The following is a 26,524-nucleotide window of genomic DNA, read 5'->3' as shown; positions in this document are numbered from 1 at the left end:
CGTCCTTGTATCGTTACCCTGACGCGTTTCGTCCGTTAATGGACATCATCTGAGGGTGCCGATACATCTGCTTCCTTCCTATATATACCCTGTGTCATCTAAATAATTTGACACAGCGTATTGGCTCAATTGTGTGGTAATTTCCCGCTTACCTTTTCGGAACGTACAGCGTCGCCATCTTAGTGACATCACCAAATGGCGCCGCGCGTTCACGTGGCAAAACAAAGCTCCCGCGCATGCGCCCCTCTTCGGATCAGAGAGACTGCCCTTCCGTCCATTCTTTAATGTGACTACAGCGCATGCGCGCGCCTCATTCAGCGCCATATTGAGTTGCTAACATTAAGTCTGAGGGAGATGTACTTCCGCCCATAGTTCCCATGAGCTCACAACCCCCAACGCGCATGCGTGTTGGTGATAAGGATACTCATAGCAAACTACGATTGGCGTGGGAATGATACTGCAAATAGCAGCTGTAACCCCCCTCTGTGCAATGTTCACAATGAATTAACACAAAATCAACATTACACTATATCGAAAACGGCTACATATTTTCACTTCCATCCACATCATATTGCAATGCTGGCGTACTGTATATTCTACTCAAACATTAATAATATTAATAAAAATAAAAATAAAATCACTGATAATAGTACTTCTCAGAGTATCTACGACTCTCCATAAAACGTTTACAGTATGGAACATCAACTACTACCAAGTCCAGAATATAGGTCCCATATAAATAAAAAAAATGCAGACTGGAAAAATATAAAATCCAGAAAGCTAGCTAAATGTGTATACGTCTATATGTATATATTAACAAACCCTCCCTTGCTCTTACTAAGTACTCGTGCTAGAACAACCCCTAAAATCCCATTAATTATACTTATAGGAGTCTCATTATACATGTATAAAATCCTAAGTGTATAAAAATAAAAAATTATTTATAGGAAATATATTAGATATTGTATATGTAAATATAAAAATGGAAAATCCATATATAATTACGAAAAATGATAAAATAAAATAAAATAAAAATAAAATGAAATGGACAATCCATAGTACATCTAAACGACCACATATGAGAACATAAGAAAAAAAACCCCCAAAAAAGTCTGGTTACAGAATCAATAATTGCTGATAAAACAATTTACGTCTAGTTCAATATTCAATCCTTTTGGCGATAAAGTGTTCATAGAGTATATCCATTGTGATTCTCTCTTTGAAATCTCCCTAACCATATTTGAACCCCTCCAACTTGGTGAAACTTTATCTACTCCCCAAAATTTTAACAAAGAGGGGTCTTGGTTATGGTATTTCTTAAAATGAAGGGAAACATTGTGATCTTTATATCCTATTTCTATATTATACTGATGTTCAGATACCCTCTTTTTTAAGGTGCGCTTAGTTCTACCTACATACATGAGATTACATGGGCATTGTAACACGTACACTACATGTGTCGTGTTACAAGAAATGAATTCCTTAATCGCAAACGTACGATTATTACCTGATGAAGTGAACTCGGTCAGTCCTCTAATTGGATGTGTTGTCTTAGCACATGTGGAACACCTTCTACAAGCAAAGAAACCCTCTTGTTCCCAAAACGGGACTGGGCGTTTAGGAGGATTCAGAACTTTTTTTACCAATTTATCACCCAAGTTAGGAGCTTTCCTATACACGAAAGATGGATTCACTGGCAGAACCTGGTTTAAATTCTTATCAAGATGCAAAATATGCCAGTGATCCTTAAAAACTTTCTCTACATCTTTATACTGGTGATGGAAGTCTGAAAAGAAACTCCACTCCTGTTTGGATCCCTCTATTTTTGGTTTGTCAATCAGACATTCAGTCCTAGTTGGATTACCCACTTCTAAAATTGTTTTATTAAGCAACCCTTCATCATAACCTTTCTCTAAAAAACGATTCTTAATGACCTCTGATTGTACTAAAAAATCTTCATTCTCTGTACAATTTCTGCGTATCCTCATTATTTGCCCTTTGGGGATGTTTCTTAACCATCGGGGATGATGGCCACTCGAGATCGGTAAAAAACTGTTACGATCAGTCGGTTTAAAATACACCTTTGTTACTAACCTTTGATCACGCCTCATTATTTCCACATCCAGAAAATGAATAGTGTCTTTACTAAATTCATATTCTAAACGAATATTGTTAGTGTTAGTGTTCAGGTGTCTCATAAAATCATGTAATGAGGTCTCTGTGCCTTCCCACACCATGAGCAGATCGTCAATGTACCTCTTGTAAAATTTTATGGAGCTATTCTGATTAGAAAATACTGCCTTATCTTCCCATTCTGCCATGAATAAATTCGCTATGCTCGGCGCAAATTTAGCGCCCATGGCTACACCCCTTTTCTGAGCATAAAAACTTTGATTGTACCAAAAATAACTGTGGGATAAGCAGAAATCTAAAGATTGACCCAAAAAAACTTTCTGCTCATGAGGTATATCCTCTCTTTGGCTTAATGCCCAATTAAGGGCTAAGAGAGCATCGTCGTGTTGGATTACACTATAAAGGGAGGAAACATCTGCTGTTACCAAAAAAGTCTCCTGGGTGTCAGCCAGCATAACTTGATCAATTAGTTGTAATAGATTCTTTGTATCTTTCAAATAAGCTCTTCTATTCTGCACGCTTGTTTGCAAGAAACGATATAAGTATTGGCCTAATCTAGCCGTTACTGAATCAATACAATTCACGATTGGTCTTGCAGGAGGTACTGTAGAATCCTTATGAATTTTTGGCAATGTGTAAATGATGGGTACTTTGCAAAAACTAGGAACTAAATAACGACTCTTTCTTGTTTAAAATTTTGTTTCTAGAGCCTATAGAAACCAGTTTCTCTAGATTCCGATGATGTGCTGTTGTCGGATCGCCACTCAGTTTGACATAAGTGTCCTTATCGGCTAACATGGTTTGTAATTGGTCCTCATAAAATAATTTATCTAAAATTACCACTCCTCCACCTTTGTCTGCTGGTCTCACTATAATCTCTTTCTTCTCTTCCAGTGATTTAATCCCGTCCCTGATATAAAATGGATTAATATTTTTCTTGGGTACTATAGCTTCCAGATCCCTAATCACTAAATTTTTAAAAACCTCTATGTGGTGGTTAGTGGAAATGGCAGGGATTGAACAGTGATCGATTTTTCAGACCACTATCCAACCCTATCACACCACCCTCACTTTTATTTTCCTGTACGCGATTCATATTTAAAAAATATTTTTTCATATTCACCTTCCGTATGTACTTATGAATGTCCATATACACATTAAATTTATTGATGGGCTTTTTAGGGGCACATTTAAGACCTAATTGTAAGATATTAGATTCTTGCAAATTTAATGTTACCTTACTCAAATTGTAGATTCCGGTTGGTCGTGATCCCTTCTTCTTTTTTTGTTGAATTCGTTTGCCTGCTCTACATCCCCTTCTTTTAAATCGGGAGGGAGTAATATTTTTACTGGTGTCTTTTTTCGGGGTGTTGATTGCCATATTCCCGCTCTTTGGGATAAATTTGGGGGGATCGCTGGTTGCAATGAATCCACCTGATTCTGTGTTGGATTGCTCCAACCTTGATACCCCGGTGGAAACCAGGGTCTTTGGATATAATTGTTCCTTCCTCTTTGGCCCCTTCCTCGCGGTTTCCATCTCCCTCTCCACCCGCCTCTCCCTAAAAAAGGACGGGGGGAACTATGATAATGACCACCAATATCTCTCAGAGCCTCAAACCGATTATTCGTCGGAATGTTATGATGTTGTTGAGGAGCTATATAAATATAATTTGCCTGACCCCAGGTATCATTTCTTTTGAAGCCATTTCCTCTCTTGTCTTTTCTAATTCCCCCCGGTGCTGTCTGGGAGTTTTTTCCCAATTCACCCCGAGATGTTGACTGATGTGTCTGTTGGGAATTATTTTCTGAGGTATTTCTTCTGGGGGGCTGAGGAGGAATGGTCAAGGTTGCCACGTTCTCCTCTGCTCTACTAGTTAGTCTATTTTGCCACATATAAATGCTTTCATTTCTGAAATCGTTGAGATCTCTGTGAAATTTTTTTACTTTCTTTTTTTGAGTATCTTTATCTATCTTTTCCAATTTTTTATTGATATGTGTGTTAAATTCCACCCATTGTTGTGTTCCTTTTATGCTCTCTACTTCTTTCGAGAGATCATCAATCAATTTCTTTAATTTGTTCATCTTTCTTTCCTTTCTTCTTAATACCAACTGTTGTAACTTAAAACCTACCCCATTAAAAAAATCAAGCCATTCCCTCATAGATTCCTCATCGTCTAAACCATCCTGTGGAGCTACTTCCCACCGTAAACTCCGGACTATGATTTTTTCTTTTAGATAATGTTCCATAGTGCATATATCCCACCAAGTGCGAACTTGTTTCTCTAGGGCATAGCCCAATTTAGATAGACTCTCTTTGTAGTCGTCTTTCACCTCTAATACTATATTAGTAGAAAATAGAGATCCTATATCTATCTGCCTGCTTCCAAGAAATTCCACAGCCTCCATAGCAGCCTGTTACCTCAAACACTAATAATCCTCACAATGTTTATACTCTCGTGCCCCAAATCCAAAAAATTTATAAACACAAGCGCTTAGTAGGCAGCAGTGGAAATCACAAACAAATCTGCAGCTGCTCAAAATTACTATTCAAATGAGTAGTATTCTAAAACTGAAAAACGATTGTACCATATACCAGAAAAGGTAATCTGTGACCACACTGCTGCCTACTAAGCGCTTGTGTTTATACATTTTTTGGATTTGGGGCACGAGAGTATAAACATTGTGAGGTATATTCTTCCATAGTAAATGCTCTAATTTGAGAGGTATCTCTCCCTCCCTCCCCACCCCTCCCAGGCCCCCTCTGGCCCCTAATCCATAGATGGATTTGAACTTCATTTCCACAGATTTTGGTATTTTTCCCTTGAGGTAATACACTGACCTTTGTCCCCTACTCCCACTCCCCCAGCCCCCCCCCCCCCCCCGGTCCACTCCGGGCCCGGTTGGGGATATGGACTGGACATACACTGGTTGCCATTCTCAAACCGCACCCCCTCCTGATATTTTCTCCCTCTAACCATCCTGGTATCTCTGGGACTTGTAGGTCCAATTTATTGCAGAATTCCTGGAGATCTTCAGGGAATCTTAATCTTGCGGATCTACCATTTTTATACCCTATAGCCTATCAGGCATGCCGGGAATCCACAGTTATTCTTGATGTTCATTGTTCTAAGAGTGGTTTGAGGATTCGTTGCCTAGCAAGTGTTTCAGGTGCGAGATCTGTAAAAATTTGAAGCTCCATCCCTTCATATTTTACAGGGGGTCTTCCCCTCATTTTACCCCAAATTTCAGCTTTTTCTCTATATGTTTTTGAAATCTCACTAGAATGTCTCTGAGGCGATCCGCTGCTATATATATATATATATTTTTTTTTTTTTAGAGTCCGGTGTTTTTATCATTTAATAACTATTTTTCTATCAGCCCCTTATCGGGGGTTCCACCACCATCAATCCAACCAGCCAGTGTGGGGAAAAAAAGAAAAAATTACACCTTGCAGTTCAGCTTTCTGGGGTTAGCCTTCACAATGTTTTACAAAAGCGATTTTGTGCTTACCATATTTATCGGCGTATAACACGCACATTCATTTTAAAGGGGCATAGACTCCTGTGGGAGTCTATGCCCAGAAGTGGGTGCAAATACCTGTCTTAGACAGGTATCTGCACCCCCCTCTCCCCTGAAAGGTGCAAACTGTGACACCGGAGGGGGGAGGGTTCCGATGAGCAGAAGTTCCACTTTAGGGTTGAACCCCGCTTTAAGAGGGAAGTTTCAGGAAAAAAAAACGTACATTTTAAATAAGGAGCTTTGAACCAAAATAAGTCAGTGCCCATCTGCATCCTCACCATTGCCATCAATGCGGCCTGATCAAGGCCCATCTGCAGCCTCACAAGTGCCATCAATGCAGCAGCCTCACCATTGCCACCAGTGCAGTGTAATCGATGCCCATCTGCAGCCTAGAGGGGGGCGGGACGAGCACCGACAAATTGTATACACTGAGAATCCCCTTTGATAGACAGAACAGTGGTCCAATGGTGGCCCAGGAGACAGTACTTCCTATTACAGAGGCCGCCAAGTAAACAGGAGATTCTCACTGTATGTAATCTGATGATGCTTGACCTGCGCCCCTCCCTGTCCCCTCCAAGGCATCTAAAATCGTAGTATTGGCGTATAACACGCTCACGCTATTTGCACCCAATTTTCATGGTGAAAAAGTGAGTGTTATAAGCCAATAAATACAGGAGCTATATTATATTTTCGGCACATTTTCGGATACTGTCAGCACCTAATAGGGCTCCAACACCATCAGTCAAAAAAAAAAGCCAGTAAAAAAGGAATTTCTCCTCACAGTTCAGTTTTCTGGGATATCCCCACAGTGATTTTTGCAAAAGTGCTTTAGTGCTTATTTCAGGCTAAGACTGAGTGTTTATTTTTCTGTCAGAACCTAGATGGGTTCAGTCACAATCCCATCTGTCCATATGCAAAAAACCATGCACCTCACAGTTCGGCATTCTGGATTACACCAGTTTTTGTTATAAAAAACATTAAGAAGGGTGAGACACTCTCTCTTTACTGCCTCCTTCCCTCTCCTTCCACAAAAGTAGATTAATCTTAACTCACCAAGCCGCCTCCCTGCAGTCCGAGGGATTCCAGTGAGTAGGGGAGTGAGCTCTCCACACACTTAGTCTCCAATCCAGGATACAGAGCTGTACTTGGAGTTTCAGAACGAAACGGGGGGGGGGGGGGGGGGGAGACACACCTCTCACATCCCCACCATCCACTCCAGTCAAAGCCGCTCTCACCGCCGCTGACTTCCCCAGCCACTGCCGTAGTCCGCTCCTCAGATGATAGCAGAGGGAAAAGAGGATATGCTGATCTCCGCCACCGCTCTCAGCATGTCGGCATGTCCTGCCGCTGTGTGCCTACCATAGGCTGTATCTCACAGGCGGCTCCAGCGTCCGTCCGTCCATAGGGACATTGATTGCAGGGAGGGTAAAGAGGGAGGGAGGGGGACAACATTTTCACTCTTTCATACCTCTCACATCAGCATACACACCTGCTGCCTCATCTGCTACCGGTCACACCCCCTACCACTGAAAATTATGAACTTAATATTAAATCCGCTGCTGGACAAAGGGCCAGAAGAGAGTCTTAAGAATCCATCGGGTTATTCTGTTTTACAGTTATCGCTATGAAATATTCTATTCTCCAGGTCTCACGGCTCATGCTAAGACTGATATATGTGCATAGAATCCTATGGTTGAAAGATGGTCAGCCAAAGCGTCATACAAAAAGTTCTTGGCCAGTTTCCCTTTTTATGGGGAACAGTTATTTAATCACTAGAGATCCGCGCTATAGCCAAATGACGGCTACAGCGCGGACCTCCTTTGCTGGGACGACGTCTATTGGGACGGCCTGCGCTCTGTAATCGGCGATTCTATGAGACTTGCCTGATCATGGATCCAAGCAAGGGGTCGATCCCGACCCCCCTTACCACGTGATCAGCTGTCAGCCAATGACAGCTGATCATGTGATACAACGGAGCCGGTAATCGGCTATAATATATTATTATAAAAAGAGCCGATCACCGGCGGCCGTGATCGGGACATCAGTCCCGATCACGGCCAGCCCTGCCAGTGCCCACCTGCCCCCTGCCAGTGCCACCTCATTAATAAATAAGTGCCCCCGTCAGTGCCACACAGCAGTGCCCATAGTGCCACACAGCAGTGCCCATAGTGCCACCCAGCAGTGCCCCCATCAGTTCCCAGAATCTGCCTCAACGGTGCTGCACCCCAGTGCCACATATCCGTGCCACCTATCAGTGCCACCCATCCATGCCATCTTATCTGTGCCCATCAGTGCCGCCTTATCTGTGCCCATCAGTACTGCCTTATCGGTGCCACCTTATCTGTGCCTATTAGTGCCGCCTTAACTATGCCTATCAGTGCCCACCAGTGCAGCCTATCAGTGCCGCGTCATCAGCGCACTTCAATGAAGGAGAAAAATGACCTGTTTGCAAAATTTTATAACAAACTATTAACCACTTGCTTACTGGGCACTTAAACCCCCCTCCTGCCCAGACCAATTTTCAGCTTTCAGCGCTGATGCACTTTGACAATTGCGCGGGCATACAAAACCGTACCCAAATGAAATTTTTATCATTTTTTTTCCCCACAAATAGAGCTTTCTTTTGGTGGTATTTAATTACAGATGGGAGTTTTATTTTTTGCTAAACAAACAAAAAATAATGCAAAATCAAAAAAATCAAAAAAAATCATGTTTAATAGTTTGTTATAAAATTTTGCAAACAGGTAATTTTTTCTCCTTCATTGAAATGCGCTGATGAGGCGGCACTGGTGGGCACTGATAGGCGGCACTGGTGGGCACTGATAGGCGGCACTGGTGGGCACTGATAGGCGGCACTGGTGGGCACTGATAGGCGGCACTGGTGGGCACTGATAGGCGGCACTGGTGGGCACTGATAGGCGGCACTGGTGGGCACTGATAGGCGGCACTGGTGGGCACTGATAGGCGGCACTGGTGGGCACAGATAAGGTGGCACCGATGGGCACAGATAAGGCGGCACTGATGGGCAAAGATGGGCACCGATGGGTGGCACTAAGGGGCACTGATGGGTACCACTGATGGCACTGATGGGTGGCACTGATGGGTGGCACTGAGGTGCAGCAAAGTTTTTGAGGCAATTGTGGGCACTGATGTATGGCACTGTGGGCACTGATGTATGGCACTGTGGGCACTGATGTATGGCACTGTGGGCACTGATGTGTGGGCACTGCTGGGTGGCACTATGGGCACTGATGGGTGGCACTTTTTTAATCATCTGGGGGTTACTGGCAGGACGCAGGTGGGCACTTATACGCTGGCCGTGATTGGGACTGATGTCCCGATCGCGGCCGCCGGTGATCGGCTTTTTTTTTTTCTCTCCTCGCGCTGTCAGCGCGAGGAGGAAAAATAGCTGATTACCGGCTCCGTTGTATCACATGATCAGCTGTCATTGGCTGACAGCTGATCACGTGGTAAGGGGTCGGGATCGACCCCTTGCTCGGATCCGTGATCAGGCGAGTCTCATAGACTCGCCGATCACAGAGCGCGCCGCGCGCGCCCCTCAGGGGGTGCGCAGGCTGCTCGAGCACGGGACGACGTCAATAGACGTAGTCCCGGCAAAGCAGGTCCGCGCTGTAGCCGTCATTCGGCTATAGCGCGGATCTCAAGAGGTTAAACATGATTTTATTTTTTATTTTTGCATCTTTTTTTTGTTTGTTTAGCAAAAAAATAAAACTCCCAGCTGTATTTAAATACCAAAAGAAAGCTCTATTTGTGGGGAAAAAAATGATAAAAATTTAATTTGGGTACAGTGTTGTATGACTGCGCAATTGTCATTCAAAGTGCATCAGCGCTGAAAGCTGAAAATTGGTCTGGGCAGGAGGGGGGTTTAAGTGCCCAGTAAGCAAGTGGTTAGACAAGCTGGATAAGTATATCCAAAGCATTTCTAATGGGAAAAGTTCCCTTTTTTTTTTTTCCAAAAGAGGTAACCCACAAAACGGAATACTAAAGCCTTATGAAAGGGTGCTCCTGCTCGCTTGAGTGGGGGGGGGGGGGGGGGGCGGGGGGCTTTTATATGTGATGTACTAAACAAGCTTTTATAATAATTTTTAAATTCATTCACTATTTCTTAGACCGACCTAGTAATCCTGCCTCCCTCGATCCTTATGGCCAGTATAATGGAAGATGGTGCGTTTGCCCTGGTTATATCAAAGCCAGGATTCTCCCCACTCGCTCCCTACCCAAAAAAACTATTTTTGAAATAGCATCCTGTTCTCTGCTTTAGTCAAGACCTGCTTCCTATATTCTTCCCTTCTCCCCAACCACTCCCCATACCTAAAGCGGTGTTGGATCTGCCATGTATCGCCTTTCTGCTTGTCTAGCATTCTCCAGTGCAATAATCTTTTTTTAATTTTGTTTCTTAACCTGAAATTTACTGGATTAGTACCCTCTGAAGAAACTCCTTCAGGGTGTCCCAAATCACCCCCACCAAGGCTGACTGTGCATTTTTATTCTATAAATTCCTCCAGGCTGGCTGTTATTTTCCCTGAATCTTCAATCCATTCCAGACAGTAGGGGTTTATCCTCCAATCACTCATTCTATAGCTATTCCCTATTTTTACTGAAAAGACCTTGGGTGAGTGATCTGAGAGACTCCTCAATTCATACCTTACTACTTACATCATATTCAAGGCATCTTCATTACAGAGCACAAGATCTATTCTAGAGAGGGTAGAATGCATCTTAAGGTGGCTGGAGTACTGTTTTACATCCGGGTACCACCTCCTCCAGACATCCACAAGTCCTATCTTCCCGCAAAACTGACAGAGCGGGCTGCTGGATGTACCACCAGAGGGGGTCCCAGAGGAAAACTTATGCATGTTTTTATCCATAGTCATGTTAAAGTCTCCTGCCACCATCACCGGTATTTCTAGCTTATCCATAATCTCCATTAGATTCAAAATTTCTATGCCAAAGGGTGGGGGGGATATAAACATTAGCCAAAATGCACAACCTATCCTCTATTATGCAAAAAAGAAAAACATATCTACCTTTCATCTTACTCTGCCTGTAGGAAAAAGTCACCCCCAAATCCACCAGAGTGCTTACTCCCCTTGAGTAGGAGGTGTAAATACAATGGTATTGCACCCAGTAGTTTCTATGCCTCAGAGCCGGTTCACACAGGGGCGACTCAGATCCGACTTCAGGACGCCCCTAGTCGCCTCATGTTGGACAACATGTAAAAATCAATGTAAGTGAATGAGAGCTGTCTTAATGCACACTACTGAAGTCGCTCGGACTTCAGAAAAGGTTCATGTACTACTTCAATCCAACTTGTAGGCGACTGGTACCCGTTGATTTCAATGGAGGTCGCCTACAAGTCGGATCTCCGTCTATACGGAGGCGACTCTCATGGAATTATCAGCTCTCAAGAGGGAACTCCATGCTAAATTTATTTAAAAAATTTGGCGTGGGTTCCCCCTCCGAGAGCATACCAAGCCCTTAGGTCTGGTATGGATTCTAATGGGAACCCCCTACGCCGAAAAAAAACGGCGTGGGGGTCCCTCCCAGATCCATACCAGACCCTTATCCCAGCATGCTACCCGGACAGCTTATCGGAATCCGGGAGCCCCCTTTAATAAGGGGGCCCCCAGATCCCGGCCCCCCACCCTATGTGAATGTACCCCCTACCCATTCACCTGCGAAAAAAAAAAATGTAAAAAAAAAAACAACACACAAGTGTTAAAATAGTTTATTGCACAGCTCTGGGGGTCTTCCGTCGTCGGGGGTCTTCTCGCCGGACTCCTCCGCTATCTTCTGCTCTTTTGCTAGCGGAGGAGCCCGGCTTTCTTCTTCGCCGCCGCCTGGGGTTCTTCTTCCGACTCCGGGGGTCTTGTCCCCCTCTTCGGTTCTTCTTGCCGGGCCTTCTTCTAGCTCTTTTACAAGCGGTGGCCCAGTCTTCTGTCGCCGCTGCCGCCTTCTGTTCTTCTCTTCAGGAGATGTTGCCTCGTCGCTGTCTCCGCTCACTATGACAGAACACGCGGCCTGCGGTGACTTATATAGGGACATCGCCGGATGATGTCCCCGCCCATTATGATGTCACAGTCCCAGCATCCTCTGGGACTGTGACATCATAATTGGGCGGGGATATCATCCGTGATGTCCCTATATAAGTCGCCGCATGCCACATCCCTGTCAGTGTGAGCAGAGACAGCGACGAGGCAACATCTCCTGAAGAGAACAGAAGACTGCGGCAGCGGCAGCGGCGACAGAAGACCGGGCCACCGCTTGTAAAAAAAAAAAAAAAAGTGGCCTGGTATGCTCTCGGAGGGGGAACCCATGCCATTTTTTTTTTTTTTTTTTTTTTTTTTTTTTTTTTTTTAAATTTGCCATGGAGTTCCCCCTTCAGAGCTCATTCTCTGATTGGCCACGGCAAAAGTCGCCTGGCCTGGGGCGACTTAAAGTCGTGTTGTAAGTCTCCCCAGGTCGTGTCTAAGTCGTGTTCAAGTCGTCTCCAAGTTGCCTCACAAAGTCGTCCTGAAAGTCGTGTCACCCCTGTGTGAACCGGCTCTCAATGTGCATATAGTCTCCCTCTCCAGGTGTGTTTCCTGCAGGCAGAGTATTTTAACCCCACCTGCCTTGGCCATTGAAAAAATTGCCCGCTTCTTAGATGAATCCCTCATCCCCCGAATATTCCAGGAGTATATCTTTAACCCCCTGGAGTGCTTCAGGGATTTCCCTCCTCTTTTCTTAGTGGCTGCCCTTTTTACCTCTTCCCTGAACTAAAATGGTTATCCCAGAAACTTGTGTTCGTGTGTCTTCTCTCACACTTGTAACTATGTGGTTCTTCCCCTTCCTGTGTGAATTCCAATAGAGTTTTTCCCCCTGAAAATCATACCCTCCTACATACATACACTCCATTCATTCCCCTTCCTATCCTTCCACCATACACTCCATCCAATCCTTCCAGTCTTCCTCACAAGTCCATTCACAAGACCTTTAGCTTTTTGACAGCCCATATGGAGGTATGGTTAGAATCTCGAGGACATGCCTGCAGAAGCCTGACATTGCAGCAGCAAATCGCTGATCACAGGGTGCAGACATTGCAGCAGCAAATCGCTCATCGCAGGGTGCTCCTGTGGGGGGGGATACACTTAATTCACATATTTTTATGGAAATAAAATAAACTTATCCTTTAAGCCCAGGAGCATCCATTTTTGTATAAATGTTTTTGTAAGGCCTCAAATAGTTGCTCTATAATGCAAAAAATGTGGATAGCAACCAATAAGAAACCTTCGGGTAACTTCAGAATGAAAAAGCAAACAAATTTTAGGTCCTGTGTATTAACTTTTTTACTTTTTACATTTTAGGTTAAGCTGGCCTGGTTTGTAAGAAATGTATCATCGTGGTGGAGACAGGGGTTGGCATCAAAGACATCGGAGAGATGTAAGTGTTCTTAGTACATGTTGCAGACATTCCTCACAAGTTATATGAATAAAAATACCACACAAATACTTAAATTATTGTGAAGGTTCAAGTACACTATGGGTCTGATTTATAACAGAGCAGTTATTGCTATTTTCTCTTGGTTATACTCTCAGCCTACATTTTATGGTATATTTTTAGTCCATTGCTCCACATTTACAAATGTGATTCCTAGAGTCCAAAGTTGGTGGGGCACAGTGCAAACTTGAGCAAGAGAAAAAAATAAGATAAGAGAGATATGATGTATAAGAATAAAAGCCAGAAGGAAAACCTAAGAACTAGTTCTGGCCAGCTAAGTAGATTTTATAGGTAATAACATAACTCCTGAGATTATTGATTTAAGGGCATATCTGATTGCTTCCTGGGTGATTGGGAAGAAATTTTCCTTTTAAGGCCCCTTTTTTAGCAGCGCTTTACCACCAATTTCGCAGTGCTATTCGCCCGCTAGCAGGCCGCTTTTACCCCCCCAGCGGCCGAGAAAGGGTTAAAACCACCGCAAAGCCCTGCTGCAGCAGCGCTATGCCGGCAGTATAGCAGCTCTGCCCCATTGATTTCACCGCTCCAAAGATGCTGCTAGCAGGACTTTTTTTTCCTGCCAGCTCACCGCTCCAGTGTGAAAGCCCTTGGGCTTTCACACTGGAGACACAGCAGGGGCTTTCAGGGTGCTTTGCAGGAGCTATTTTTAGCACTGTAGCACCTACAAAGCGACCCAATGTGAAATGGGTCTTAGGCGGCATGTCCAATGCCCTACATACTTTTGCTAATAGGTGTACTTTGTTCATATATCAAAAAGTTGGGAGGTATGATTAAACCCAAAAACAATAAAATGTTTATATTGAAACCTACCAATCCTTAGATTTGGCTGGTGGCTGCTTTTCGTTTTTTTTTTTTTTTTTTTTTTTTTCCACCTGGTCATCCAGCCACAAAACACGCCAGTCTAGGGGAAAGGTAGTGTTAAGGCCTGTACACGCGATATGAAAATTAAAATTTTTTATCCGAACGATCTGCCGATTTTAGGATCGTTGGTATGGTCCTTTCAATGGCCGATTCCAATTTTTTGTCTGATAAAAGCTGGATATGCAGACTATAAAAAAATTTGTCGTACGTCAACTCGATGTCCGATTTTCATTTCATTAGTACGGTTTTCATCCAAAAAAATCATTAAGAGCAAGACTACGCATGCTCAGGAACGAAAGAATACATACAAAACTATTCGACACATGACGTCACTTCTGAAGTTGTATTCTGTCATACGAGAATTTTTTGTATGTTGAATAACCTCTTCACTTTCGGCATGAGACTAGCAAGCAACACAAATCAGACGAACGGTCGTCCGAAAATCTGAATGTGTGTACTAGGGTTTAGACTAGCAGATTTAGATGAACTTCATTAACAAACTGAAGCTGGACTCCAGCTAAAGCTGGCCATAGACTGTTTGAATCTTGGGTACAACCAGCAAGCAATCACTGTGTGGTCTCCTGCCATGGATGATTCCCCGCAACCCCCAGCAGGAGAACACCATAGTTCTGCGTGATGGATTCCCCCATCAACACTGACCTGTGGTTAGAGAAAAGAATATCGCACCATCTACGGCCGGCTTAATACTTTTTTTTTTTTTTAATCAGTTCCAGCAAGCTCCCCCCCCCCCCCCCCTTCTTTTTTTTTTTTTTCTTTTTTTCTGGGGGGATAAAGGTTTTACATAAGTGAATAAAAGCTGACCATTATAAGCACCCTGTTAGTGTTAAATGGTTTGTCCTCTAACTGCTAATTTGTCTCAACAGCATGTTCTGTTAAAATACGTTGAAAAATAAGACTTACTGGCCAGATCATCAGGTGAAAATATCAAGGAAAAAAGCTTAAAAAAAAAAAAAAATTATGCAGCCACCACATCTAAGAATTGGTAAGCTGCAAGTTTAATAATAAAAAAAAAACATTTTTTTTTTTTTGGGGGGGCGTGGGGGGGGGGGGGGGGGTGTAATACCACTTCAATTTAAAATATTGTGTATATGTGGGAGTGGCGCTTATGTCACTAATGGTACCATTTGAGGGTCTCCTCCTTGAGCCAAATCATAGGGGTTCAAACATAAATGGAACTTTTCCCCTCCAATGGACAGATGTACACAACAACCTATATGGAAAAAATATACATATCTATTATTAAAATCAATTAAAACTTCATATTAAAATCTACAATGTGTACGTGGACTTCAATTCTACCACTTGTTTTGTATTCTGTTTATACTAATATGACTTTAAGATGCATGTTGGGTTTTTGTTTCTGGCTACCCCTGAAGCAGAAAAGCAGGCAGAGGCATGGGACTAGTCGCCTGAATTGCCTGTGTTCTTCCTACATTTTTTTTTTTTCATATTTTAATAGTTTGTTTTTATGGATTTACAAAATGCAATGTGAGCAAACAGAAGAAAAAATCTAAATCGATTTAATATTTGGTGTGACCACCCTTTTTGGTTTAAAACCAGCATCAATTCTTTTAGGTACACTTGCACACAGTTTCAGGTAGGTTGTTCCAAACATCTTGGAGAAGTAACCATATATCGTCTGTGGATGTACCGGTAGGTTGCCTCAAATCCTTCTGTCTCCATGTAATCCCAGACAGATGATGTTGAGTTCATGGCTCTGTGAAAACTGTGTGCACTTTTACCTAGAACAATTAATGATGTTTTGAAGGGAAGGGGTTGTCGCACCAAATTTGGATTTCTCTTTTTGTTTTTTTTTCTTCTGTTTACTTTTTTTTTGTTTATTGATGAGAACAAATTAAGGCAAGGCTGCACATGGTTCGAATTTCGGCTCGTTCCTGCTGCTCTGGCCCAAGATTTGAACCGTGTATGGGCAAGTTGAATGTACCAAGTTGATCGTTCGAACTTGGGTACAACCAGCATGCCGGATTTTACTTGCGATTATCGCTAGCGGCTGCTATAGCCACTAGCCATAATCACCATCTTCTCTCGGCAGGGACGGCTGCCCTCGACCCCACCGGAAGTAGACAATGGCTTGTCAGGAGGGATTCCTGCATCATTTCTGTATTGATGGAGGAATCAAGCAAATTTCTTAATGCAGCCCGTGGCTCAGTGTATTGCCGGCCCAACACTTCTATTTATGAAAGCATTCTTAATAAGACAGCATTTTTCATACCTGCCTAAAATTGTATGTATGTACAGCCCTCAAACTCTCTGCTTGCATTTGGCGAGTGGAAAAAAGCTTGGGGCAAGTGTGTGCTGTACCGGGGGGCAGGCAGGCAAGTGTGGTCGATCGAGAGACAATCTCCTCCCAGCGATTGGCCAGGAGGCTGGGGAAGGGAGAGGAAGAGGAGAGCCGGCTGGACCACACAGAGAAGGGGAACTTCTGTGACACAGCTTGGGTCTGAAACTCTGGCCGCTGTCAAAGTCCCGCCTTCTATGATGGACATCACGCTGGTCCAATGCCAGGAAATCGAAGTAGTGTGACGTCTATCCTAAGAGCCTGTCCAGAAGGTGGGACTTCGACAGCAGCCGTCGTTTCAGATCCAAACTGTGTCACAGCGAGAAATCCCCTCTGCGTGATCCGGCTGGCTCTCCTCCTGATTCCTCCCTGTTGCTGTGCTGATGGGCACTGATAAAGTTGTTGCTGTGAATAATTATTTTTGTACCTTTAATTCTGAATACAACATTTAAGTGTCATTTCATGAGATAATTTACGAGGGCATAGCAGGGTAGGGGTTTGGTGGGGCAACTGGTGGAAAGTAACTCTTAAGGCTTGGCTAGTAGCTCTGGATTTTTTCCATTTTTTTTTTTTTTTTGGCTGTGTGTGTGTGTGTGTGTGTGTGTGTGTGTATACGCTCCCACTTGATCACCTGGATGTTTGGGCCCCTCCTCCTTCCCCCGCTGCCAAGCCATTCACTAAGTGTAGCGCGCTTAGCTCATGCACAGTAGGGAACCGGCTATGAAGCCACAAGGCTTCCCTGCCAGTTTCCCTTACAAGAAATGGTCTCGGTAGTACCTGAGAGGCGATTTAAAAATTGGCTGGGTTGAAGACACCTGTAGGTTCGTGGACAGGTAAGTGTTCCGCTGCTGACTTTAAATTTTTTCTGAAGGAGCTTGGAACTCCTCTTTAACCACTTGACTACTGGGCACTTAAACCTCCTTCCTAACCAGACCAATTTTCAGATTTCGGTGCTCTCATACTTTGAATGACAATTCAAAGTATGAGAGCATGCAACACTGTACCCAAATGAAATTTTTGTCCTTTTTTTCACACAAATAGAGCTTTATTTTGGTGGTATTTAATCACCTCTGGGTTTTTTATTTTTTTGCGCTATTAACCGGTTCCCGACCAGCGCACGCCGATGTACGTCGGCAGAATGGCACGGGCAAGCATATTGGCGTACAGATACATCCAATCTTTAATGCCGCCCTGCCATCGCAAGTGCGGCGCGCTCGCATGCTGGTTGGGACCCCCGTGAGTCTGGTCGCAGGTCCCGCGAACTCGATCGCCGCGGGCATACCCGCGATCGTCCCACGGGGCGGCTGAACGAGGAAATGCCGTTTGTAAACAGCATTTCCCCGTTCTGCCTAGCAACTAGTGACGCTAATCTCTGCTCCATGTGATTGGAGCAGAGATCAGTGTTCACTAAATTAAAGCCCAGCCCCCAACAGTTAGTAACACCCCTAGGAACACTTAACCCCTAAACTGCCACCCACTGGTTAACCCCTTCCCTGCCAGTGTCATTTACACAGGAATCACTGCATTTATATAGCAGTGATTGCTGTATAAATGACAATGGTCCCAAAAATGTCAGATGTGTCCGCCATAATGTCGCAGTCACAATAAAAATCGCTGATCGCCGCCATTACTAGTAAAAAAAAAAAAAAAAAATAATAAAAAAGCCATAAAACTATCCCCTAGTTTGTAAACGCTATAACTTTTGCGCAAACCAATCAATCGCTTATTGCGTTTTTTTTTTTTTTTTTTTTTTTTTTTTTTTTTTTTTTTTTACCAAAAATATGTAGAAGAATACATATCGGCCTAAACGGAGGGGAAAAAATGTTTTTTTTTTATATATATTTTTGGGGGATATTATAATAAAAAGTAAAAAATAATGCTTTTTTTTTCAAAATTGTCGCTCTATTTTTGTTTATAGCGCAAAAAATAAAAACCGCAGGGGTGATCAAATACCACCAAAAGAAAGCTCTATTTGTGAGGAAAAAAAAGGATGTCAATTTTGTTTGGGAGCCACGTTGCACGACCGCGCAATTGTCAGTTAAAGCGAAGCAGTGCAGAATCGTCTTTCGGCTATGGCCCGGTCGGCATGTGGTTAAGGTAGAACTGTAGGCAAAACTTTTTTTTTTTTTTTCCCCCATTTTAGATAGAGCAAGTGAGAATTATAACCTGTCGTAATTTTTTGTTCTTCTTTCTGTCCCATAGCCAAACAGGATTTGGGGGGAAAATCCCTGCAAAAGAATGGATTTCCTTGGGACCCCCACCCCCTGGTTACCAGAACTAGTGTTACTGTTAGAATAATTCCCCTCCTATTACTTTACTGGGGTCAACCTGAAATGTGGGATTCTCTTTTACTGTCCCTTTCAATGGTAATGGTAAACAGAGGGGGTGAATCTTCTTATGGGGGCACAGATGGCAATAAAACTGACAGGGGTTCTAATTCCAAAAACTGTTCCAAAACTGAAAAAAATAAGTTTTGATTTTGTTATACTTAAGGATATTTCAAAGAATTTATTAGCACAGCATAGCCTGAAAGAAGAGGTTTAGCAACTGTTCTTATACAATCAATGGGAAGATAATATTACTCCCATGGTTAAACACCTGCAGTATGCTGACCAACAGTAATGGACTGAACTGCATTTACCTAACAGTAATATTAAGACAGGCCTAACTTGTTATAACCAATTTTATCCTACTGGCCAGTAATTGGGGGGGGGGGGGGGGGGGGGAGAATGTTGGCTGTCAAAATTGGGGCTCTTGAAGAAAGCACAACAGTTTCCAGCAGACAATAGATGAACTTGTACAATGTATGTTAGTCTCTTACCAAAACCAAGGGAGCCCTCTTCTGGGTCTCCAGACATATGCTCTCATTCATTTAAAATCCCTCAGACAGGGATAGAAGTTGCTATGATTTCTATTTTTCAATCCTGCAGACACAATCGCTCTTTTCCTGACAAGCGGTAAGTTTAACACACCAGGCATCCAAATCGGTCCTCGCACTCTTCCAGGGAGAAGGTTTCAATTCCCTGAGGCCCGATTTTGTGCGATTGAGCTTTGCTTCTCTCAGGTACCACCTGATTGTGATCAGCAATGGCAGAATTTTGTTCAGTCAGCAGCTCAGTCCTTTTTATTGCTTTGTTGCATCTGCCAAACAGTCCTCCAGACCCCAGAATACAAATGCCAAGATGACTGAAAAAAAGTTCACACTTATACAAGAGGGCTTATAATGATGCAGCAGATGGAAATTATGCTTCTGAACTCGCTTTGTCGCTACAAGTCAGTGGTAGATTCAATATGTTTAACTGAACAATAAATAACTAGGAAGCAGATAAGGCCACACAGTTATCCTCTCCATACACTACAATAACTCCTGTATCCATTGCACAGTTCCTAGGTGTTGAGACAGATCATGGTCTTATCTAATCAAACTAAGGAGCTAAGACTCTCTATCATGCACTTACAGATTAGTGGTACTCACAGCCAGCAGTACTATATTTTTTAACATTTTGCTTGGCAAGCTCTATTTATCTAAATGATTTTATAAAAATGGTAGTGCAGAATTACACAGTTCCTTTCAAAAAGTTAGGAGTGGTTGGTTTCTTCCATGGTAATAAAATTTGCCTTTTATGAGCAAAAAAACAGAAGTATAACAAGGGTGTTCTAAGAGCTGTTGTGGAGGCTACCTCTTCCACCAGTCCCAGTAGATAGAAATAGATACTCGGATGGGCAAAGCAGTAATTTTTAGCTTTAAATTGGATTACCCCATTTCAGAACTGTTGAATATTGATATTGATGGACATTGCCAAAAGATAGATGAAAGTCAGTGTAACAATAAGTGCAATGGGGCGGGGCCTGGACGGCAATGGAGTAGGATGCAGGCAGAATGAGCTCCTCTTGACGATTATCCTTTTTGATATCCTGCTCATGAACCAGCCCTTAAAATCATACTGCCAGACAATGCATAACAGCGGGGAACGGACCGGTACCATGTCGCCGCCAAAAAGAACCACGTCAGGATGAAGGCCAGATAGACCAAGATGGTGCCGACATATGCTCCGCAGCAGAACCCCAGGGCGCAGAACACAGCCAAAGTACTGGAGGCCATAGCCACCCTTCAGGGGACACTCGCCGCATCACCGATCGATGATGTCAAGATTGCTATATCCCTGCTTAGACAGGATCTTTATAAAGTGAAGGACCGGGTCACAGAAGCAAGAGACCCACATCGGAGCGGCAGAGGACATATTACACCCCTTAACCACTTCCCGATTGGCGCACGCGGATGTACATCGATACTTCGGCAGAATGGCACGGACAGGCAAATGGGCGTACAGGTATGTCCCTTTAAATTTGCCATCGTGCGCCGGTCGGGACCTCTGTGAGTCCGATCGCGGTTCCGCGGACTCGATCGCCGCGGGGATACCTACGACTGTCTCACGGGGAGAAAGAACGGGGAGATGCTAAAGTAAACAAAAATATGTAGAAGAATATGCATTGGCCTAAACTGAGGGAAAAAATGTTTGTTATACATTTTTGGAGTATATCCGTAATACTGGGCATTTGCAGGCGGCGTTGAGGCTCCCCTCCGGTGGGTTGAGCGTATCACAGCACTTGTTGCTAAATCCACCGCATTTGAATTGACAGCTGTGTAAACTGACCGGCAGGCTAGGTACATCTTTGTACATGCACTTGTAGGAGGAGCCCCCTGCTAATTATAGCCAGCTACATCCCCCCCCCCCCCCTCCATACAGATCAGAAGTGGTTACAGAGGGCCTAGCACTTATAGCACAGCACCCGACAATACCAGCAATTTGGATGGGGGACTTTAACCAGACTATGTCTCCATCCCTGGATAGACCGTCACAAACAGTGGACCAACCGGGTGAACCCGCACAGACCAGAGTATTTCGTACCATGACAGTTTGCCCTAGTGGATGTTTGGAGGCATAACAACCCCACAACCAGATCATACACATGCCATTCCACAAGCCATAATACCATGTCTAGAATAGATTTTGTTTTAGTGTCCCAGCCTTTTACTATCTAAGGTTATGGGGACTGGGATTGGACTTTATCAGACCACCACCCCTTGCTGGGTCACAATCTCTGAGGACAGCCCCCCCGTACGCATGTGGAGACTGAATCCCCACTGGCTTTCGGCCCTCGCAGACCATGATTCTATTGAAAGAGAGATCAAATCCTTCCTGGACAGACCTAGAAACACACCCTTAACACATTCTGGGATGAATTTAAAGCGCAGGCACGTTGGATTCTGTCCACTAGAATAAATAGACTTAAACAGTCATCAAACTTGATACTATTACCTACTGATATATGCTGTTTCTAAATCTTGCAGTTTAACTACAACCCCTCCCCTGAGAACCTAAACAAGGTGAAAGTACAGTCCCGCATGGTAACGCAACTATGCACTGAAAAGGCAAAACAAAGTATATTTTTCAAAGAACACAGGAGCAGGGGGTGAGGGCGGGAAGATTACTAGCTTATTTGGCTTACCTACTAGACGATAGGTCCCCGGTGGTTGTCTCCCTAAAATACTCTGAAGGAAATCGCATTACAGACCCTTCTCAAGTAGCCTCTGTTCCTACAATTTTATAAAAACCTATATAAATCTCATAGTACACAAAGGGAACTACAAACGTACTTAAATACAATTCACTTCCCCAGGCATAACTGAACAAGTGAAACTACTAGATGCACCCATCACCACACAAGATATTACTGATGCGATTGCACAACTGGCTAAGTCTAAAGCTCCTGGACTAGTTGGTCTGCCTCTGGAGTTTTATGCAAAATACTCAAACACTCATATCTAAGCTCAAGGCTCTATATACCAATCCATATTTGACACAAACTCGCTCCCGCTATCCATGCAGGAGGACCAAATAATCGTACTCCCCAAGCCGGGCAAGGACCCCCACTACCCTGACTCGTACAGGCCATCTCACTTTTACAGGTTGATATTAAGATACCAGCTAAAATACTGGCCAACCGATTAAACACAGCTATACTTAAGCTCATGCTGACCAAACAGGCTTTATGCTAAAAATACTGCCATGAACATCGGGAGATTATACGTTACTATACAGGCCTATCATGACAATTCCCGGTACCAGGGTTGTGGTAGCATTAGACACAGCCAAAGCCTTTGACTTCGTTGAATGGCCATATGTGTGGGAGTGCTTGCACAACTACGGCTTTGGTCCAGTTTTTTAATGGGTTAAGCTTCTCTACTGGACACCTAGAGCGAGGGTGTTTGTTAATGGCTGGCTTTCAGAGCAGTTCCCCCTGTCTCCCCTACTATATGCCCTGGCCGCTGAGCCACTGGCAATCGCCATTAGAGCAGACCATAATATTATGGGACTGAGGAGAGGACACATGGTAGACAAAATAGGGTTGTATGCTGATGATGCTATTTTGTACTTGGCGGATCAGGGACCTTCTCTGCAGGCCACGCTTGAAATAATTTAGAAAATGGGTGTATATTCAGGATTGCATATCAATTGGGACAAATCCAAATCCTCCCGTTGGAGATATCTTTCCTCCTCCTAAAACAAACCCAACTTTACCATTATGTAGAGTATCCAAAATCAAATTCCTGGGGTTGGAGGTCACTAGGACTTTGGCAGACTAGACATCTCTGAATGTCACACCTCTATTCGAGATGATAAAGTACAAACCTAGACATGGTCCAGACTACCACTAGGAGTGATGGGACGTGTCCACTTAATAAAAATGATCTTGTTACCCAAAATACTTTATATGTTATGGCATGCTCCTCTCTATATCCCACTGATAGTCTTTAAACAAATGGAAGCCATTCTAAACAAACTCCTTTTGTATGGGGGCATGGCAGGCACAAATTGACCTGACATGTTCCTAAAGCAGTGGTCATCAACCCTGTCCTCGGGGGCCCACTAACAGTCCAGGTTTTATGTATTACTTTGGGAGATGCAGACTAGAATACTGCAATTACCGAGCAGCAAATCATATCACCTGTGATGTATTTGAGTTATCTTGCAAACCTGGCCTGTTAGTGGGCCCTGAGGACAGGGGTTGATGACCACTAAAGAACCCTACGGATATGGGGGGAGTGTCCCTCCCTGATCTGCAAGATTACTACTTGGCAGCTCAAATCTACCATATATACCACTTCAACAAAGTAGAAATGCAGAGATATAGAGCCTTAGTATGTAATAAACTGGGTCACCCAGCATTCACCCCACTCCAAGCTATCCTCCGAGGGAAATCAATAAACCCCCCCCCAAGATATAATATGGGAATGCTACTTCATGATCAGAGAGTATGGGAAATCGCGCTGAAAAAGCAAAACACTGGGTAAATTCACACCCATACCCCACTATGGTTTAGCAAACACCTACCCGAGCTAGAATCCATTCCAGGCTCAACAACATGGGCTACCTACGGCATAATATATCTCCATCAAGTGTTATCTAATTCCAGACTCAAGCAGCTTCAAACACTCAAGAAAGAATATACACTCCCTAAACAGATGGCTTTTAAATATTTACAACTCTGCCATGCTTTAAAAACACAACTACCAAATTTGGAGGTAGTGTCAGACTCTCCTTCTTCAACTTTATGTATAATAGTGGGAGAACCCTCTAAACTCATCTCAAACCTGTATCTAATGATCAGAAATTGTAGGCAATAGCCCTTGCGCAAAAGGCGAAAAGTTGAATGGAGGAAGACTGGGATGAAATAATGGAAGGAATCGGCCTGAGGTCCCCCAAGTTTTATGACAGACTGACACAGCTATACATTCTACACAAAGCTTATCTAACACCTTTGAAAAAGCAAAATTCCTTCATACATACGACCCGACATGCCATTTATGCCATGCAGCACCAGGCACGTTCTTCCATCTCATATGGTAAAACAAAGGGTTCACCCTGGGACTTTAAATGACGTGGGTACCGTTTCCATCAGTAAACAAAACAGTTGTAAATGCATTATATGGTTTATTCAAGTAACGTTGTTTACCTGCGTAGATATCGGCAACAATTGCCGATTTAAAAAAAAAAAAGATACATAGAAAAGGAATATTGATACATTGATGTAATAGCAGTCATAGTACATGGGCACCTTACTACCCTACACGCTTTGCGAGATCCAGCTCGCTCTTCAGGGGTGGCTGTGTGTAACAATGTGTATAAGATGAAAAAGTTTATATTTGGCAATGTAGCACAGTATTTAATTATAAAGGTACAGGGTAGGAGAGGTTCTGGGTTCCCATACCACTGAGCTTGGCCATGGCTACAGGTGTGTGGCTCCAGGACAGCAGCAGCAGGTGCCTCACCAGGGAGCTGAGGGGGTGGAGTCAGATGGGACCCCACCAGGGGCCAAACGAAGAGCAGCCATGGCATGGGTATAGGGATGTATCCCTAGAGAACACAGTCCATAAAGAAAATAGGCTGTGAACATAAGTATGTTTGTCAGGCATCTGAAGTAGTAAAGTAAACTCAATAAATATTGGCATAAGGGAGAGGCGGAGAAAGGTGAACTGTGAATGTATGGTGGAATCTGTGATATCGGAGAAGAAAAAAAAAAAAATGTAATAAAAATAAGTGCTCAAAAAAAGGAACTGTGTTTAAGATATGCAAGTATGCCTAAATATAGTAGGTATCAAAAAGTGTATGTGTGTGTGTAATATAAATATATATATATATATAAAAAAAAATGTGTGTATATGTGTATATGTGTATATATATATATATATATATATATATATATATATATATATATATATATATATATATATATATATATATATATAATGTGTGTGTGTGTATGTATGTGTGTGTGTGTGTGTGTGTGTGTATGTGTATATATATATATATATATATATATATATATATATATATATATATATATATATATATATATATATATATACACACACACACACACACACACACACACACACACACACACACACACACACACACACACACACACACACACACACACACGTATGTGTGTGTGTATAATGAGAGAGAGATCTCTAGTACCTGAGTATGGTGAATATCTTTAGTATAAAAGTAATGGCTCACAGCAAGCAACCTCCACAGCGGTGTGTGTCCTCTGTCTCCTGTTGTTCCCATCTGCTTTTGGGTGGATGGAGACAACTACACATCGTCGCCATGTTCAGGCGCCAGAAGTGTGGCATCTGCGATTGTGCGCAGCTGGATGCACTATATCATCTGATGTCTTGGGGGAGTGTCCGCATTTGCGTGCCGCCCTATGGCAGTGGGCTCCTTCTGCGCTCACAGGTCAGCCATCCACACATGGTGTTGGGGGCGGAGCTCTTGGGCTCTTCCGGGTTTCAATTGGAGGTCAGGCATGGCTTGGATTTCAGTCTCACTCTTCAGAGGACACACAGCTCTGGAGGTTGCTTGCTGTGATCCATTACTTTTATACTAAAGATATTCTGTTATGTTTCTACCATCCCAGGCTTTTTTACTTATGTATACTTATCTTTATGCCAATATTTATTGAGTTTACTTTACTACTTGAGATGCCTGACAAACGTACTCATGTTTACAGCCTATATTTTCCATGGACTAACGAGGTCTCTAGGATACATTAGTACACTACTACTACACAATCACAGTCCACCTCTCTTTCCTCTCACTTTTTCTATCTTGTCACTTGCTAGTATCCCTCTGCCATCCTATGTTTCTAACCATCTCCCTGTCCCTACCATCTTTGGCCCAGGCCTTTCATTCATATATATGTATTTTTATGGTAATACTTATTGACTCTGTCATTACTTTAGAGGCCTGACAAACATACTTATGTTCACAGCCTATACTCTTTATGGACTAATGAGGTCTCTAGGGATACATCACTATATCCATGCCATGCCTGCTCTTTAATTGGCCCCTGGCAGGGTCTCATCTGACTCCACCCCTCAGCTCCCTGGTGAGGCACCTGCTGCCGATGTCCTGGAGCCGCACACCATGGCCATGGCCAAGCTCATTGGTGAGTATGGGGACCCAGAACCCCTCCTACCCTGTGCCTTTATAATTAATACTGTGCTACATTGCCAAATATATACTTTTTCATCTTAGGCACATTGCTACACACATCCACCCCTGAAGAGCGATCTGGATCTTGCGAAACGTGTCGGGTAGT

At 43.3% G+C, this 26,524-nt stretch overlaps 1 protein-coding gene across 6 annotated transcripts in view; it reads left to right on the top strand.

Annotated features, from left to right (window-relative positions):
* The window catches only part of LOC143982543 (uncharacterized), a 147,755-nt gene that overhangs the window by 35,661 nt on the left and 85,570 nt on the right, over positions 1-26,524 (top strand). For all 6 annotated transcript variants that reach the window (XM_077481380.1, XM_077481378.1, XM_077481377.1 and 3 more), the window contains one exon: positions 13,020-13,095. In XM_077481380.1, coding sequence (XP_077337506.1) covers positions 13,045-13,095 — 51 coding nt within the window. In that variant the 5' untranslated portion in view covers positions 13,020-13,044. Of the gene's footprint in view, positions 1-13,019; positions 13,096-26,524 lie in introns of those variants that run through there.

This window comes from Lithobates pipiens, unplaced genomic scaffold (genome assembly GCF_037356315.1).
Source record: "Lithobates pipiens isolate NorthernLeopardFrog02 unplaced genomic scaffold, aLitPip1_a1.2 Scaffold_16, whole genome shotgun sequence".
Classification (NCBI taxonomy): Eukaryota; Metazoa; Chordata; class Amphibia; order Anura; family Ranidae; genus Lithobates; species Lithobates pipiens.
Note: the sequence above shows the minus strand (reverse complement) of the source record. Positions and strands in the feature narration are given on the sequence as shown.